Source organism: Peromyscus eremicus, chromosome 23 (assembly GCF_949786415.1).
Source record: "Peromyscus eremicus chromosome 23, PerEre_H2_v1, whole genome shotgun sequence".
Lineage (NCBI taxonomy): Eukaryota > Metazoa > Chordata > Mammalia > Rodentia > Cricetidae > Peromyscus > Peromyscus eremicus.
Window position 1 is genome coordinate 41,890,490 of NC_081438.1, and position 18,543 is coordinate 41,909,032.

Genomic DNA, 18,543 nt, shown 5'->3' on the forward strand with positions numbered 1-18,543 from the left:
TGGTATGGCTGCTGCACACATCACTCAGACCAGCTGTGGTTGCCTGTACCAGTCAACATTCCAGCATGGGTGGTGGAGTAGCTGCTAAGGGAGGCTAAGTCACTCCCCTTTGGGAACACAGACACTGGTAGGTTGCTCGGGCTCCAGCAGATGGCTCCACACGCATGCACACATGGGCAGCACTAACCGGATTTAGGGGGTCGCCAACACCAGAGAGGACATGAAGTTAGGAGGGAAATGGAGTGGACATACCAGGGAATGTTGGAGGAAGAAAGTAGTAGATGGATATGATCAAAATACACTGCATAAATACATGGAAACTTAAAATCATACACTTAGACTAGTATCTAATTTTAAAGGAGAGTGTGAACTGAGCACCAGTTCATCTCTCCACATCCTGACTGCGGATACAATGTATCCAGCTGCTTCATGCTACCACGACATCCCCACCACACAAGCTGTGAGCCAAGACAAACCCTTCCTTAAGGGCTGTGTCTGTCCCTGCAACAAGGAGCATAATGAATAGTCCACCTCCTTTACTTACGCCTCTTTGTAGAAGAGCATGAATCCCAGGAGGTCTCGGAAGTCGGGAGGCCAGTAGGGCTCCCACCTCAGCAAGATCTTGTCAAAAGATGTCCGAATGAAAGAAAATTTAAGTAACTCATTTTCACCTAGAAAAGGTCAAGAGGAAAAAAAAAAAAAGTCAGGCAATTGGATAATTCTCTTCAGAGCAAAGTATTCAGCCTCCCGCCTCTTGGAGGGATTCGATTGAGGGATGGAGGGAAACGACCTAGTTTCACTTTGTAATACAAGACTGGGACAAAAGCAGCTCGAGGGAGAAGAGTTGTTTGGCTACAGTTCCGGGTCAGAATCTGTCATTTCGGGGGAACCAGGCAGGAACTCAAGCCCTTAGTCACAGCTCGTCATCCACTAACAGCAAGAGAGATGAACGCACGGTGATGCCTGCTTGCTGCCTGTACTTAGCAAGCTTTCTCTGCTCTCACATTGTTCAAGATCCAGTCCATAAAATGGCTCTTCTCACTTCAATTAACAGTCAAAGCAAACCCCAAGCCAGCAAATCCTCCTTGATGAGCTCCGGGCCAGCGAGAAACCACCAAAATGACCAACTGTCAACCAAGAAAATGCTCCACAGACATGCCTACAGGCCAACCTGATCTGGACAATTCCTCAGTTACAATTATCTTTCCAGGCGATTCTAGATTGTGTCAAGCTGAAAATTAAAACGGGGGAGGGGGAGTTGTATATAATCTGCTTTCATGGGTCTCATCCACGAAAACAGAGAACTGGTCTTGCTGAGTTTGAAAGGTAGGAAGTCAGCAGATCAATTAGGTGTTGAAGACGCAACCAAATGAGATGCTCAAGTGACTCATGGACGATCCATGCCAATGCAAAAAGGACACCTAGTCAGCCATTTTTGAGCTCTTTTTTATGTGTATGTGTGCAAGTTTATGCATGCTCATGTATGTGCAGGTATGATGGCTAATCTTGGTTGTCAACTTGACATATCTGGGAAGAGGGACTCTCAATTGAAGAACTTCCTCCATCAGATTGGCCTGTGGTCGTATCTATGAAGCTTTTTTTTTTTTTTTTTTTTGGATTGATGATTGATGTGAAGGGCCCAGCCCACTGTGGACAGAGCCATCCCTAGGTAGGTGGCCCTGGACTACATAAGAAAATGAGTTGACAACAAACAGCACTCTTCCATAGTCTCTGCTTCAGTTCCTGCCTCCAGGTTTCTGCCTTGACCTCACTGAATGATGGGTTGTGCCTTAGAAATGTAAGATAAAATAGACACTTTCTCCCCCAAGATGCTTTTCGTCAGAGCAACAGAACAGAACCATCTCTCCAGCCCCAAACTTCACCTTGTCATTGCTTTCCAGGTGACCGAGACTGCCGCAGATGTCATCAACCTTGACACCCTCACACATAGTTTTATGTTTATGCGGCATCACACACTGCACTTTGTGCACTGACTCACATGAGACACATAAAGCCTGCCTCTTGCGGGCTGGGAAGACAGTTTACTTGGCGAATGCTCTCTTTGTAGGACTAAGGGCCTGAGTTCCATCCCCAGAACCCTCACTAAAAAAAAGGAAAAAAAAAAAACAACTCCAGTCGTCACGGCTGTGGTGGTTTGAATGAGAATGGCCCCCACAGGTTCGTAGGATTGAATGCCTGGTCCCCAGTTAGTGAAACTGGGGAGTCCCTGCATGGAGGCCAGGACAGGCCATTGTGTGGAACTGTGAGGATGAAGTCTAAATGGCACTGGAGACCCCAAGATGTTGGAGATGCTAGAGCCGTGGGACATCTGCCCGAGAGAGAGAAGTGTGCTGCGTTCAGCAAAGCTGCAAAGGAAGAGCCATCTAACACAGAGTTTGGAGTTTGCCCAGCCAGTTTTCAGGCTTGCTTTGGTCCCGTATTTCCTCAATATGCTCCCTTTCCTCCCTTTTGGAATGGTAACAATATCCTCTGTCACTGTATGCTGCAAGTATGTGATATGCTTTTTTTATTTTGATTTTACGGGGGGTTAAAGTTCAGAGACTGCCTTGAGTCTCAGGAGAGACTTGGCATTTTTAAACAGAGTTGAGACTGTGGAAAATCATGGAGGCTTTTGATCTGCATTATGATATGGCTACAAACCTATGGGGGACAGGAAGTGGAATATGATGGTTTGAATAAGAATGGTCCCATAGACTCATATGTTTGAATGCTTGGTCCCCAGTGGAAGTATTTGGGAAGGATTAGGAGGTGTGGCCTTGTTGGAGGAGTTGTGTCACTGGGGGTGGGGTTTGAGGTTAAAAAGCCCATGTCAGGCCCAGTTTCTCTCTTCTCTCTACTGCTGCCTATGGATCAGGATGTAAGCTCTCAGCCCCATGCCTGCCTGTCTGCCCCCATGCTCCCCACCATGATGATAATGAACTGAGCTTCTGAAATTGTAAGCCAGCCCCAGTTAAATGCTTCCCTTTACAAGAATTGCCTTGGTCATGTGTCTCTTCACAGCAATAGGACACTGACTAAGACAGTGATGTACACTCTTAACCCTAGCACTGAAAAAGTTGGAAAGACAGATCCCTGTGGTTCTCTGCAGCCCACAAAGCCTATTGGTGCGCTCTAGGCAGCAAGAAACCCTATCTACTAAAAAAGGAAAACAGTGGCTGATGCCTAGGGATGACAGCTGAGGTTGTCCTCTGTCCTCCACAGACACGTACACACACACACACACACACACACACACACACACACACACACACCTGTACACAGACATGCATGCACACACACACCTGTACACACAGACATGCACATGTGCACATGCATGCACACGCGCACACACACACACGTGCACACACACATACACACCTGCCTTTGGTATTTTAAAACTCCTCTTACAGAAAGCTGTAGCTCAAGAAAGGACAATGGCACTTTCCTGGACGCTGGGGCAGTGGCTGGCAGAGGGCGGGCACTGGGGACAGAAGGATGAACGGACTTACAGGATGCCTGGTCCCCATTGGTCTTCAGGGCAATGTCGTTCTTCTCCTGGCGGCCCTTAGTTCCGGAAACTTCTTCCATCTTGTGAATCTCCGACAAGCAGAGTTTGGGGTTGTAGTGGAAGAACAGCTTGCCCTGAGTGATGGTGAGGTTGTGTTTGCTCCAGTCCCAGAGCTGCCTGAGGTTCTGGTTGTCCAAGGCGTAGAAGGAATAGTTCCTACAGAGACACACACACTGCCAGTCACACCAAGGCCATCTTCTTCTATTCCAAGATGGCGGGGGCCACAAAGTACACTCAATGGGTTGTAATTTTGTTTTTAAAAAAAAAAAGAAGAAATGAACTTGAGAGGGAGTCAGGGTGGGGTGGGTCTATGAGGAGTAAGAGGGAGGTCTAGGGGCTGGTTGTGATAAAAATATACTATATGTGTATAAGAAATTCTCAAAAATGTTAAATATCATAGTTACATAAAAATGAAAAACTAGGTAACAAGGGCCATGCCTGGAGGTGACCCTCTTCGGTGCTAAAGGCCTAGTTCTAGCCACTTGTTTAGCACAGACTCAAAAATTATCTTTGGAAAAAAAAAATTATCTTTGGGACTGTGGAGAACAAGGAAGTGGACAAATCTTCATGGCTAGGAATGTGTACAACACTCTCCTAGAATCCCCTAGTGAGGGACTAGGGGTGTGGCTAAGGGGTAAATCCCCTGCCTAGAATCCCCCAGTGAAGGGCTGGAGGCATGGGTCAGGAGCAGAGCACCTACCTAGCATCCCCCAGTGAGAGGCTGGAATGTGGCTCAGTGGTAGAGCACCTGCCTAGCATCCCCCAGTGAGGGGCTGGGGTGTGGCTCAGGGGTAGAGCACTTGCCTTGAATCCCCCAGTGAGGGGCTGGGGTGTGACTCAGGGGTAGAGTGCTTGCTTAGCATGCACCAGGCACCAGATTTAATTCCCAATATGGCAAAATAAGGGAGAAGAAAAGGAGCTGAAGAAGAAAGAAGAGGCAAAGACAGAGGAAGATGTAGCATGAATCTGGCCAACTTCTCAGCTGATCTTGTTTCCTCAGACTGGAAGCCTCTGTGTCCTCATATCTGAATGGTTCTCAGCTGAACTGTGCTGCTCAAAACCTAAAAGTTTAACCAGCCAAATGCTTCTAGTTTCTGGTCCTCACACCTTATATATCTTTCTGCCTTCTACCATCACTCCCTGGGATTAAAGGCTCGCTTTCTGGGATTAAAGGCGTGAGTCACCATGCCTGGCCATTTCCAATGTGGCCTTGAACTCATAAAGATCCAGAGGGATTTCTACCTCTGGAGTGCTAGGATTAAAGGTATGAGTGCCACCACTTTCTAGCCTTTGTATCTAATGGCTGTTCTGTCTCTGACCCCAGATAAGTTTATTAGGGTGCACAATATTTTGGGGAACACAATACCACAGGAAAAGGTAGAGGGGAAGCGGGGGTGAGGGTCAGACTGGGTTTTGGATGGGGATGGGGGGCTATGACCCAGGTCTGACAATAAAAATAGAAATAGAAATCAAGTTTGGGAACAAAAAGTATGGAAGTTTTCAAGCATGTTTGGTTTGGTTTTGTGTTGTGCTCCTGTCTGTCTGTCTGTCTGTTTTTAAATGGTTTTGAGACACAGTCTCACTCTGTAGCCTGGGCTGGCCTTAGAAATCACTGCACAGACCAGGCCAGGCTGGCCTTGAGATTAGCGTGCTTCCACCTCCCAGGTGCCCAGCTGGGTGGCTCTGCTTTACGACGCAGCGTGGACTGGCAGAGTCACCCAGAGTGGCCTTCTGCCCCTGTCCCTAGTTGCTGCTCCTTTGACAGCTACAGGACTGGGGACAAGGCACCCGTCTGTGCCCTGAGAAACACAGAATCTAACTTCTCCATTGCATTTCTCAATGATCCTCGTGCTCATGAGTCTACCTCTACTTTTCAAAGCACCACACGCTGGATTTGTTTGGTTGATCAACCTAGGCGGGGTCTGTGGGATGTGGAGAGTCCCAGAAACAAGGACGGATAACGGGTCAGAAGGGCACTTGCTGTACCTGAGGTTCCCAGAGGTCACCTGAGGCAAGCTACAGAGACAGGCTTGGGGTGGTGGGGAAGAAGAGAATCAGGACTCAATATTTTGGCTTACGTAGGGCAAGATCCCAAGACACGGGCCACGGCTGAGAGCCCACACTCCAGCTCAGAAATTAAATGGGGACTGAGAGGGAAATGAGAAAGGACACCTGGGGTGGCTGGGAGGAAGCCTCGAGGAGGTGGGATTCCAGGGGCCAGGAAAGATGAACATCTCAACGCAGGTGCAGTCTCCATTAAGAGGCTGGTGAAAAAAGTTCCTGGGGGGAGGGAGGCGGGGACACCATGGACACAACACCTGATGTTGAACCTTCTACAGGGCTGGTTAATCGATTAAAATTTTAATAACTGTGGAGAGGTTGGAGTGTTGCAGGTCCAAAGCCTAATTACAGTTCATCCTGGTCTGCCTTTAACCCCCTTAACAGCCACTCCTTGCCCACCTCTGTGCCTGACCTAACATCCTTGTGACTGGCATGTAAACCTTTTGGAATGTACTAGCATATTGGACCATTAGCTTCCATCAACCAAAGACCAAGAATGCCATCAGATGACATCTGAACAGAGACTTCTTGGTTTATTGCTACTCATCTCTTTGATGTTTCTACCACAGTCCTTTCAAAGTGCCTTGGTTTGTGACTTTGTTCTATTAGTATAAAAACTTCATGAGACTGTTACTACATTGGAATATGTAGCTTGGGATTACCTTTATCAGTGTTCCTGGGCCATGCTACCAATAATTGGCTCCAAAATAAATTATCTCTTATCCCTTTGAGGTCAGAGTAGGAGTTTTGTGTTAACAGAACCAAGAAGTTTTCAAACATGGCCGTGACCGGGTATTTATCACACTCCATCCTCAGAGCAATTCTGACAGATGCACACGCCATTAGCAAACCCCAGCCAGCACCCTCTGGCTCCCACAGGAAGACTGTAAAGTAGACTCTGTGTTTCTCGGCTGGATGAGGATCAGGAATGTCACAGGGACTATCACCTAAAAGACGCTTCATTTTGGTTCAGCTGGGTTTTCAAAAAGTCCTGGGCTGGAGAAATGGCTCAGCAGTCAAGAGCACTGGCTGCTCTTCCAGAGGTCCTGAGTTCAATTCCCAGCAACCACATGGTGGCTTACACCCATCTATAATGAGATCTGGTGCCCTCTTCTGGCCTGCACGTATATATGCAGGCAGGACACTGTATACGTAATAAATAAATAAATCTTTTTAAAAAAAAAGTCCTAAATTTTGAGTGTGTGTGTGAGTGTGTGTGTGTGTGTGTGTGTGTGTATGTATGTATGTCTGTGTGTGCATCCACACATGCATGGCTACATTTACATGTATGTGCTCATGAGTGTGGAGGACGGAAGAAAACCTGGCTGCCATCCCTTACGCCTCATCCACCGTTCCACCGTGGTTTTCTGAGCCAGGGTCTCTCACTGGCCTCCAACCTGATAAGAAGGTGAGGACTGGCTGGCCAGGAGCCCCAGGGATCCACCTGTTTTGTGTCCCCAACACTAGTAGCCCCCCCTTTTTTTTAAACTTGGGACCAAATTCAGGTCTCAATGTCGCAAAGTAAGCAGTTCACCCAGCGAGCCATCTCCTCATCCCTGTGCTGCCTCATTCGTAAGTTTCTTGGTTGGCAGCCACAAACACAGCCAGGTGCACATACCCGATTTCCAAGGTCTCTCCTCGAATCAGATGTAGCTTCCGGAAGAAAGAAAGTGATACTAGAGCATAGGAGCGCCGGATTTTTAGGAACCCTGAGATTTCTTCAATGAGGCCAAGGTTAGCCTCCAGCTCAGCTGCCAGGTTGTCTACAAAAAGGAGGAAGCACCCATGAGTGACTGCAGGAATTTTTATCCAGCCCGTGTGTGTGTGTGTGTGTGTGTGTGTGTGTGTGTGTGTGTGTGTGTGTCTGTGTGTCTGTGTGTGTGTCTGTGTTCCTGTCCTCCTGTTGTGTGTATGTGTGTATGTTCCTGCCTTCCTAGTCTGTGTGTGTGTGTGTGTGTGTGTGTGTGTGTGTGTGTGTATGTGTGTGTGTTCCTGTTTTCCTGGTCTGTGTGTCTGTGTGTCTGTCTGTGTGTCTGTGTGTTCATACCCTTCTGTTGTGTGTGTGTGTGCATGTGTGTGTGTGTGTGTGTGTTCCTGCCTTTCTGGTCTCTGTGTGTGTGTGTGTGTGTGTGTGTGTGTGTGTGTCTGTGTGTCTGTGTGTCTGTGTGTCTGTGTTCCTGTCCTCCTGTTGTGTATATGTTCCTGCCTTCCTAGTCTGTGTGTGTGTGTGTGTGTGTGTGTGTGTGTGTGTGTGTGTTCCTGCCTTCCTGGTCTGTGTGTCTGTCTGTGTGTTCATGCCCTCCTGGAGTGTGTGTGTATATGTGTGTGTGTGTGTGTGTGTGTGTGTGTGTGTGTGTATGTGTGTGTTCCTGCCTTCCTGGTCTGTGTGTCTGTCTGTGTGTCTGTCTGTGTGTCTGTGTGTTCATGCCCTTCTGTTTTGTGTGTGTGTGTGTGTGTGTGTGTGTGTGTGTGTGTTCCTGCCCTCCTTTTATCCCAGCACTCAGAATGTGATGACAGGAAGATTAGGCATTGAAAGTCACCTATGGCTACATAGTGAGTTTGAAGCAAATGTACAATACAGCATGCTTGCTTTTATTTTATTTATTTCTTTTTATTTTTGAAACAAAGTCTCATGTAGCCCAAGTTGGCCTCAAATTTACTATCTAACCAAAGACATCCTTGAACTTCTGACTTTCGTGGCCTCTGCTTTCCCAGTGTGCCCTAGAGACATAGTACTGAGGACTGAACCTGTGGGTGCTAGGCAAGCACTCTACCTACTGACCTGCAGACCTACCCAGAGTAAAGTTTTTCCAGCTTGGAGGCTTTTTCTTTATTTCTTCAGATTCACACTGTAGCCACGGATGAACCTGAACTCCTCCTCCCTCCAGCTCCTGAGTGCTGGGATAACAAGTGTGAGCCAGCAGACTCAGTGCATATCGGTAAGAACACAGACTCCCGGGGCTAGAGACGGCTCAGTAGTAGTTAAGAGAATTTGCTGCTCCTGCAGAGGACCTGAGTTCAGTTCCCAGCACCCACACAGCAGCTCACTACCATCTGTAACTGCAGTGCCCACTTCCGGCTTTTGTGGACACCACACATACACAGTGTACATACATACATGCGGACAAAACATTCATTAACAAAAAATAAAAAGAATACAGATTCCTGATGCAGATTAGAAAATAAGAATTTTTGGCAAACACGGAGCCAGTAACTTTTCATTTTGGATTTTGAGGCAACTCCGAGTATGAGTCTCTTACTTAGAGGGCCACTGAAAGATGTATACTTTGTTTGTTTGTTATGTTGTTTCTTTTCTTTAGATAAGATTATGTCACCCAGGCCGGTCTGAACTTCCTAGACTCAAACAATCATCCTGTCCCAGCCTCGGGAGTAGCTGAGACCACAGGACCCAAGTGAATACGGCCGTGAAAGTTGAGAAGGGAATGTGTGGAATTCCCTGGGCTATGCACCTCCATGCTCAGAGTACAGTAAGTGACGGGCCCTCCTGGAATACTCACTGCCCCCTCGAATGTTGATGATCAGGCTGCCATTGATCACAGTGCAGCCTCGGAGCTCCTGGGCAGATGTCACGGAGTCAATGGTCTTCTCGCCATCGAGGATTTGGCAGACCTTAGGACAGGGTCCCAGACACGGGGTGCACATCAAGCTGAGAGCGGATCAGAGAAAGAGAAATAGGTCAATCAGGTGCACAGGGTCCCTTCACCCACCATTTGGAATACAGCACGCTTCACTGGGACTCAGTGGTGGACTTAATCTATTACTCCAAGGTAGATGTACTGAGCTCAGCCCTTGTCCTAGTTAGCTTCAGCTGTCAGCAAGATACAGCCTAGAGTCATCTTGAGGGGTCTCAGTTGAGGGTTGCCTAGATCAGACTGGCCCATGACCATGACTGTGGCAGTTATCTTGACTGTTGATTGATGTGAGAGGCCCAACCCACTGTGGGTAGCACCATTTCCTAGGCAGATGGGCCTGGGCTGTATAAGAAAACTAGCTGTATATGAGCCAGAAACTCAGCCAGCAAGCATCATTGCTCTATGGCAGCTGTTTTCAACCTGTGGGTCCCAATCCTTTGGGGGGTTGTATAACAGACATCCTACATATCATATATTTACATTATGATTCATAACAGCAGCAAAATTACAGTTATAAAGTAGTAATGAAACAATGTTATGGATGGAGTCACCACAACATGAAGAACTGTATTAAAGGGTCGAAGCAGTTGGAAGGTTGAGAACCCTTGCTCAGTTGTTTCTGTTTCAGACTTCTGCCTGACTTCTCTTGAGGATAGACTGTGAGCAGGCAGTATAAGCTGGAATAAGCATTTCCTCCTCTAAGTTGTTTTTGGTCAGAATGTTTTATCACAGCAACAAAAAAGTCACTGGTATAGCACTCCAAATAACTGAAACCAAGTATATCTTCACAGTGGTAATGAGACACCCATGGACAGTACAGGATGCAGAGCAGGATTCCCAAGCTATAATCAATACCAACAGCATCCCATCTCCACGTTGCCACAACAAAAAATATTTCCAGACATTGTCAAATGCCTCCCGCATACTTAGAATAGCCAATCATTCCCTAAAAAAAAAATCATAAAATCACTGTCCAGTGTTTGGGAGACGGCCCAGTCAGTGGAGTATTTTCCTCACAAGTATGAGACTCTGAGTTGAGCCCTCATAACCCACATAAAAATGCCAGGCATTGGCTAGAGAGACGGCTCGAAGGGTAAGGGGACTTGCAGCCAAGACTGCCAACCTGAGTTCAATCCTTGGGACCCACGAGGTGAAAGAGGACAGAGTACCAAACTGTCAACTGATCGTGATGCTCACACAAAATAAATAGTAAATATGTAATGAAAGATGTTTTTAAAAATCAGACATGCTGTTACATGTTTGTAAGACCAGCACTGAGGAGGAGATGGACTCCTGGTGCTCACTGGCCCACCAGCCTAACCTAGTAGGTGAGCAAGCCAGTAAGAGACCCCATCTCAAAGAAAGTGGGTAGGATTCGGAGAATAATCTGAGGTTGTCCTCCGACCTCCCCACATCCGAACACACACACACCAACATGAGCACACCTATATACATCCACATTCTCACACACACACACACACACACACACACACACACACACACAAAACCCACTTTCCTGATGTAAGAAACTTCCTTCATTTTCTGCACAGGGCAGACCTGACAGCACCACACCTCTCCAGTGCTGGTATGACAAGCACAGACCACCACGCTCAGCTTTTCCCAAGAGTGCTAGGGCTCAAACGGAAGTCAGCACCTTACCAACTGAGCCGTCTCCCCAGCCTGTAGAGTTTTTCCTGGAATCTCATCCTTTAGGCATGGTTCATAGAATCACTGACCACATGATAGAATTCTCTGTGTGTGTGTGTATGTGTGTGTGTGTGTGTGTGTGTGTGTGTGTGTGTGTGTGTGTATGTGTGTGGTGTGTGTGGTGGGGGTGCGCTCACACATCTTTACAGAGATAAGAGGTCAACTTTGTGTGTCATTCTTCAGGGGCCTTCCAACTTGTCTCTCAACTGAACCTGGAACTTGCTGACAGGCCTGTGCTGGCTGGCCAATGAATTCCAGGGCTCCTCCTGTCTCCTCCTTCCCAGAACTGGGGTCATAAGTGCACACCATCATATTCGGGTTTCTAAAATAATATTTTATGTGCGTTCAAGCGGTTGAATTCGGGTCTCTGTGCTTGCCTGCTGATGCAGCTAACTGCTCAGCCACGGACGTCCATCTTTTTACTCGTCTCCCCTCTTCCTAGAAGACAGGGGCTATGAAAGTCTCAACCACTGTGAGGTTGCATAGTTGGTCCCAGGCGGGTGTGGGGGATACGCATATGTGGTTCCAGCACTCCAGTGCTGAGATGACTCCTTAGGTAAAGGCGCTTACCACCAAGTTGTGTTCAATCCCCAGGACCTACATGATGGAAGAAGAGAGCTAAGTTGTCCTCAGACCTCTGTATATGCACTGTGATGCCCTCCTAAACACACACACACACACACACACACACACACACACACACACACACAGCACTGCAGACCACTGCCACCTTGAGGCCAGCTTGATCTGCACAGTGAGACCCTATCTCAAAAGAATGACAAACACAACAGAAACCCGTAAACCACGACTAATGTACAAGCTCATCTCCCATGACTGCTCCTGACGGTCTCTAAGCAGCCATCTCAGGCACCTCAGATGAGGTGGCTGAGGATGTGAGTGTGCTGGCTGCATGAGCAAAGGACCTGATGCTAAGTCCCAGCGCCCACATTTTTACACGTTAGGTGTGGCAGTGCACCTACACCCCGAGCCCTGGGGTGGAGGATCACCAGGTCCTGGTCCAGGTTCAGTGAGAGACCTTAACCCCAAGCAGCAGGTGGAGAGTGATAGAGCAGGACTCCTGACATGATCGTCCGGCCTCGCACAGGCACAAATGTGCGGAACACTGATGGGTGCCCATGTGCAGTTTCTCCATTCTTTATTTCAGTTCTGAGCCATTCCAGGGAAGCTCCTAAACTTACAACCCACTGGTCAGAAGCATGGGTGTTCTGGGGCTCTCTGAAGTACTGCTGATGTCAGAAATCAGGGCAGCCTCAGAAGGTACTGAGCCTTGAACGTGTGAAGTCTGATACTAACCCCAGACACTGTGCAAACATCTGGGCTGGAATAGAATAGACAGCCAAGGAATAGAGAAAGACTTTAGATAATTACCCCTTCCTGATACACACACATATGCACACACTCATGCACACATACTGTGCAAACTAAACACATACCCCAAATATCTGATTCTCCTTGTTTCAGAAAGAAGTAGCTCCTCATCCTACCAAACACCTTGGTGTGCCCATAGCTGGTGGGGTGTTCCAATGAATCTATGTGGGTTTCCAGAACTCTGCTCTTTACAACCCCAAGAATCACATTCCACACCTGGCTGGGACTCCGGCAAGCAATCCCCACTCTCCTTCTGGTCCTCCATTACAACCTCTCCAGTCTCATCCCCGGCCCAGTCACAAACGTCTTGCAGAGGCCTGTCCTTACTCCCTAACTCCAGTGCCTGAGGACTCAGCCAAACCTTGGTGTGGACCCAGCTTTCCTAACACTGTGGACCCTCTCAATCCCTACTTTTGGCCCATCCCCATTCCTCTGTGTCAGCCCCTAATACCTAGAAAAACTCTCTACTGGGACCCCCAGTGGCCACACACAATATAGACTCAGGCAGGTGAATCACACTATCCTTCCCGTTATCTTTCATGATCTCTCCATTCTCACCCTCAGCCCTATAAAATCCTGCTTACCAGGACTTTACAACTCAACTCCATTCACTGGAGACTCCAACTCTTGGTTCAGGCTCAGGGCTTCGCTGGGTCTTTCTCTCCTGTCTCCCTAGATAATTCTTTGCCTTACTGCAAAGTAGGTTTACTTGCAGAATCCCCTCTTCCCACACCTCCAAATCCCTGGGACACCACCTCTAGGCATGAACAGGATCCCTTAGGTCTTTCCTGAAGCCTCTCTCAGTCTCTTCACCTAGCCTACCTCTGCTGCTCTCTGCCACCCACCAGCCTGAGGAAGCACTCCCAACAAGGCAGTCCACAGCCACCACACGTCCCTAGGACCCACAGAAGACAACAGAAACCAAGGAACAGAACAGCCACTTGACAAAGGCAAGACCAGATATCAGCACCTAGAATCACCTAAAACACCCCCCGGATGCACAGACACCAGCACAAAATGACACTCATTATCAGCTGTTGTGGAATATTTGCTTACACTGCAAAGATGTATCTTTGCCAATTTGTTTAATAAAGAGCTGAATAGCCAATAGCTAGGCAGGCAGAGGTTAGGTGGGACTTCCAGAGACAGAGAAGACCCTGGGAAGATAAAACACAGATTAATATAAATGGGCTGTTTTAAGTGATAAGAGCTAGTTAGGAACAAGCCTAAGCTATTGGCCAAGCATTCATAATTAATAAGAAGTCTTCATGTCATTATTTGGGAGCTGACTGGTGGGACAGAAAAAGACTCATTACACAGCTGCACAGAAAAAGGAATAAATAACATATAAACCAGTGATCTCAACCTTCCTCATGCTGCAACCCTTTAATACACTTCCTCATGTTGTGGTGACTCCCAACCATAAAATGATTTCGCTGCTACTTCTTAACTGTAATTTTGCTACTGTTACGAATAGTAATGTAAATATCTAACATGCAGGATCTCAGATATGTGACCCCCAAAGGCTGCAACCCACAGGTTGAGAAACACTGCTGTATTAGAATAAGACCTAAATTTTCAGTGGAGATTCTGAAGCCCAAAAGAGCCTAGACAGATGTTCTACAGATTCTAAAGGACCACAGCATACTATACCCAGGAAAACTACTAATCACAAGGATGGAAAAAGAAAGACATTCCATGATTAAACTAAATTTAAGCAGTATTATAAATGTCAACGTAAAGAGGCTAACAACAACCAAGAAAACACAGGGAATAAATAACAGCAAATCAAATAGGGGGACACACCACCACAACAAAACAGTGGGAATCAAAGAACACTGCTCATTAACAGTTCTCAATGCAGATGGTCTCAATTCTCCAATAAAAAGACACAGACTAACAGAACGGATGTGAACGCAGCTTCACATCCTTCAGCTGCATCCAAGAAACACACCTCAACATCAAGGACAGACATCACCTCAGGGTAAAGGGATAGGAAAAGATTCCAAGCAAACGGACCTAGGAAGCCAGCCAATGTAGCCATTTTAATATCGGACAAAAAAGACTTCAAACAAAAACTAATCAGAAGAATAGAGAGGGACACTACATACTCACCACAGAAATTCCATCAAGGGGTCATTATGATTCTTAACATCTATGCACCAAACACAAGGGCACTCAAGTTCAAGAAGAAACACTGCTACAAATTAAACCACACATGGACCCTCACACAGTGATAGTGGGACACTTCAGTACCCACTCTCATCAGTAGACAGGTCATCCAGACAAAAACTAAAAAGAAATGCTGGAGCTAACTGATGCCTTAAACCAAATGGACCTAACAGATATTTACAAAACATTTTGCTGAAACTCAAAAGAATATACCTTCTTCCCAGAAACATAATTATGTAACTGGCAACATATGCAGACATAAAGCAAATCCAATGGACACAAAAAACTCAAAGCAACACCTGCATCCTATCAGACCACCACGGATTAAAGCTGGACATCTACAACAGAGAAACAACAGAAAGTTACAAACTCTGGAAACTGAACAACGCTCCACTGAATGAGAAATGAGTCAAGACAGAAATTAAAGACTTTCTAGAATTAAATGAAAATGAAAACACATCTACAAACTTATATAACACAATAAAGGCAGTCCTAAAAGGCAAGTTCATAGATCTAAGTTCCATTAAAAAATTGAAATTAAAATGTAAAAAAAAAGAAGAGATCTCATACTTAATAGCATACCTAAAAGCTCTAGTATTAAAAAAAGAAATCATATCCAAAAGGAGTATACAGCAATAAATAATCAAACTCTGGCCTAAAATGAATAAAACAGAGACAAAAAAAAACAAAAAATAGAAATAATCAATGAAACAAAGTGTTGGTTCTTTGAAAAAAAATCAGTAAGATTGCAACCCTTAGACAAATTTACAAAAAGGCATAGAGAGAATATCCAAATTAACAAAATTAGAAACAAAAAGGTGGACATAACTACAGACACCAAGGAAATCCAGAGAATCATAAATACATACTTTAAAAATCTGCACTCCAAATTAGAAAATGTAAATATGTAAATACATTTATATATAAATAATATGTAAATATATAAATATATATATAATTTTCTCGATATATACCTCTTAACAAAGATCAATTAAGCAATTTAAACAGACCTATAACTCCTAGTATAATAGAAGCAGTCAGTAAAAGTCTCCCAAACACAAAATAAAAAAAGCCTAGGGCTAACTGACTTTAGCACAGAATTCTAGCTGACTTTCAAAGAAACAGAAGGAATGTTGCCCAGTTCTTTCAACAGCCCAATTACTCTGATACCTAAACCACATAAAGACCTAACAAATTACAGACCAACTTCCCTTATAAACATAGATGCAAATAGTCTCAATATAATACTTGCAAACTGAATCTACAAACAAATAGGAAAGATCATTCACCCTAACCAAGTAGGTTTCATCCCCCAGGTGCAAAGATGGTTCAACATACTTAAATCAATTAATGGAATCCACCATATAAACACATTGAAAGAAAAAATCACATGACCATCTCATTAGATGCAGAAAAGGCCTTTGACAAAATCCAACACCCCTTCATGTTAAAAGACCTAGAGAGATCAGGGACACAAGGGTGTGATTTACAGCAAGCCCCCAGCCAACCTCAACTTAAATGGAAGGAAACTCAGAGCAATTCCACTGAAACCAGGGACAAGACAAGGCTGACCACTCTCTCCACACCTATTCAATATAGTACTTGGAGTTCTAGCTAAAGCAATAGGACAACTTAAGGAGATCAAGAGGGATACAAACTGGAAAGGAAGAAGTATCTTTATTTGCAGATGATATGATAGTGTACTTATGTGACCCTAAGAATTCTACCAGCAAACTCCTACAGCTGACAAACACTTAGCCTTCCTATGTATAAGTGACAAACAGACTGAAAAAGAAATCAGGGAAATAACACTTTTCACAGTAAGCTTAAAGAAGTAAATAAATAAAATATCTTGGGGTAACTCTAACCAAGCAAGTGGAAAATTTGTATAATCAAAACTTTAAGACACTGAAGAAAGAAACTAAAGAAGGTATCAGAAGATAGAAAGATCTCCCATGCTCATGGATCAGCAAAATTAATATAGCGAAAATAGTCATCCTTCCAAAAGCAATCTACAGATTCAACACAATTCCCATCAAAATCCCACCACAATTCTTCACAGAAACTGAAAAAACAATTTTCAGATTCATATGGAAACACACACACAAAAGGATAGTTAAACATCTAAACGATAAAAGAATTGCTGGAGGTATCACCATCCCCGACCTCAGATTGTACTACAGATCTGTAGTAGTAAAAACAGCATGGTATTGGTATAAAAACAAACACGGTGGCCAGCCATAAACCCAGCCAACCTACGTACAGAGACGCCACACATATACACTGGGGGAAAGACATCTTCGACAATGGTGCTGATCAAACTGGATGCTGCACGTAGAAGAATGTAAATAGACCCGTACCTATCACCCTGCACAAAACTCAAGTCCAGATGAATCAACAACCTCAATAAACGGCCAGATAACCCTGAATCTGACAGAGGGGAAAGTGGGGAACAGCCCTGAACTCACTGGCACAGGAAAAGACTTTCTGAACTGAACCCTGACAGCACAGGTACTAACATTAACAATTACTGTAATCCCAGTATGGGATTACAGGTGGATCACCACACAGCCTGGCATTTACATGGGTTCTGGGAATCCAAACTCCTGCTTGATCTGGTGGGTCATCTCTCCAGCCCCAAAGCCAACGTCTTTTAAATAAAGGTCTTGACAGAAACCATCAGTCCCCCCAATTGCTCTTAAAAAACTGAAATGGAAAAACAAAACAATGTTTCCTCTCCAATCTTCCTGTTAAACCTCCTCTTGCCCTCGAAATGAAAAAATAAAATAAAAAATAAAGCCCCATTCAACACAGAGACTGATTTATGGAGGTCTATTTGGGCCAACAATACTTGCTGTTTTGTTTCTTTGGGTTTTTTTTTAAAATTTATTTAATAAAAAATGAGCAAAACAAAACATATTGTACTTTCAGGTTTCATAAACACTAAAAAAAAGATTCACAGGAGCTAAAATAAAGATTGTTTTCCTTCTTGCCCTTTCCACCCAGAGAAATAAAATTTCCCACCAAAATCAAAACACTCTCTTTTGCTCGCTCACTTGGCTAGGGTCCAAGTCTGAGAGGAAGAATTTTGACGTCAGCAGGTCAGCTCAAGGCCTCGCAATGTGCGTCTGTTTCTGATTTGGTTTTCTGTTCTTTGCTGGACATCCCCCACCCCACCCCCTTCTCTTAAACCCTAACACCAAAACCAGGAAAGAGATTTAAAATAACAACAACTTAGTGAAGGTCCCAGACACTAAAATATCTCATCCACGAAGCCGAGGCCCTGAACAGAGCATCTGGGGTGTATACACAGGAAGCCTGACCTGCCACCAAGGAGAGAAGCCCTGTTTCTCACCCAAGTGGTAGGAAATGGCTTGACGGTGCTGATCTTGGCAGGACAGCCAAGCTCTGGGAACAGTGCAGGCGTAAGCCTCCCCTCCTAAGACAGTGTGTGCCCAGCTTGTGTTGGGTCAGGTGGGGCAGGATATGGACAACACGGCTACCTTCCTGGTATAACGGTGATTCACTGAGCCCCAGAGGAGGGTGCAGGAGGAATTAAAGAATTCCACCTTCGACTGTAAGCACAGCGCTCAGAAATGGGGTGTTTGGGAGGAGAATCATTTCCTTCTGATCAAGCTCATCACCAAAGCCCAGGACGCAGCATTTAAAAGAACACTACGGAGAGCTGGTAGATCGCTCAGTTGGCAAAGGACTTGCTGTGCAGGCGTGAGGGTCCAGGTTTGCTTCCCCAGCATCACGAAAGAGCCAGAAAGAAAGTCGCACCTGTAATCCCAGCACGGGTAAACAGACACAGGAGTATCCTGGGCTCTAGATCCAGTGAGAGACCTTTGCTCCAAAAATAGAGTGGGGCTGGGGGCATGGCTCAGTGGTCAAGAGAGCCTGCTGCTCTTCCAGAGGGCCTGAGTTCAATTCCAGGCACCCACACGGAGGCTTACATTCACTTGTAACTTCAGCTCAAGGGAAACTGACGCC

The 18,543-nt window shown here is 45.6% G+C and overlaps 1 protein-coding gene across 2 annotated transcripts in view; it reads right to left on the bottom strand.

The window, feature by feature from the left end:
• The window catches only part of Insr (insulin receptor), a 113,430-nt gene that overhangs the window by 39,719 nt on the left and 55,168 nt on the right, over window positions 1–18,543 (bottom strand). For both annotated transcript variants that reach the window (XM_059248921.1, XM_059248920.1), the window contains exons 4-7: window positions 9,148–9,296; window positions 7,248–7,392; window positions 3,510–3,724; window positions 545–671 (exon numbers count right to left, since the gene is read on the bottom strand). In XM_059248921.1, coding sequence (XP_059104904.1) covers window positions 545–671; window positions 3,510–3,724; window positions 7,248–7,392; window positions 9,148–9,296 — 636 coding nt within the window. The remainder of the gene's footprint in view (window positions 1–544; window positions 672–3,509; window positions 3,725–7,247; window positions 7,393–9,147; window positions 9,297–18,543) is intronic.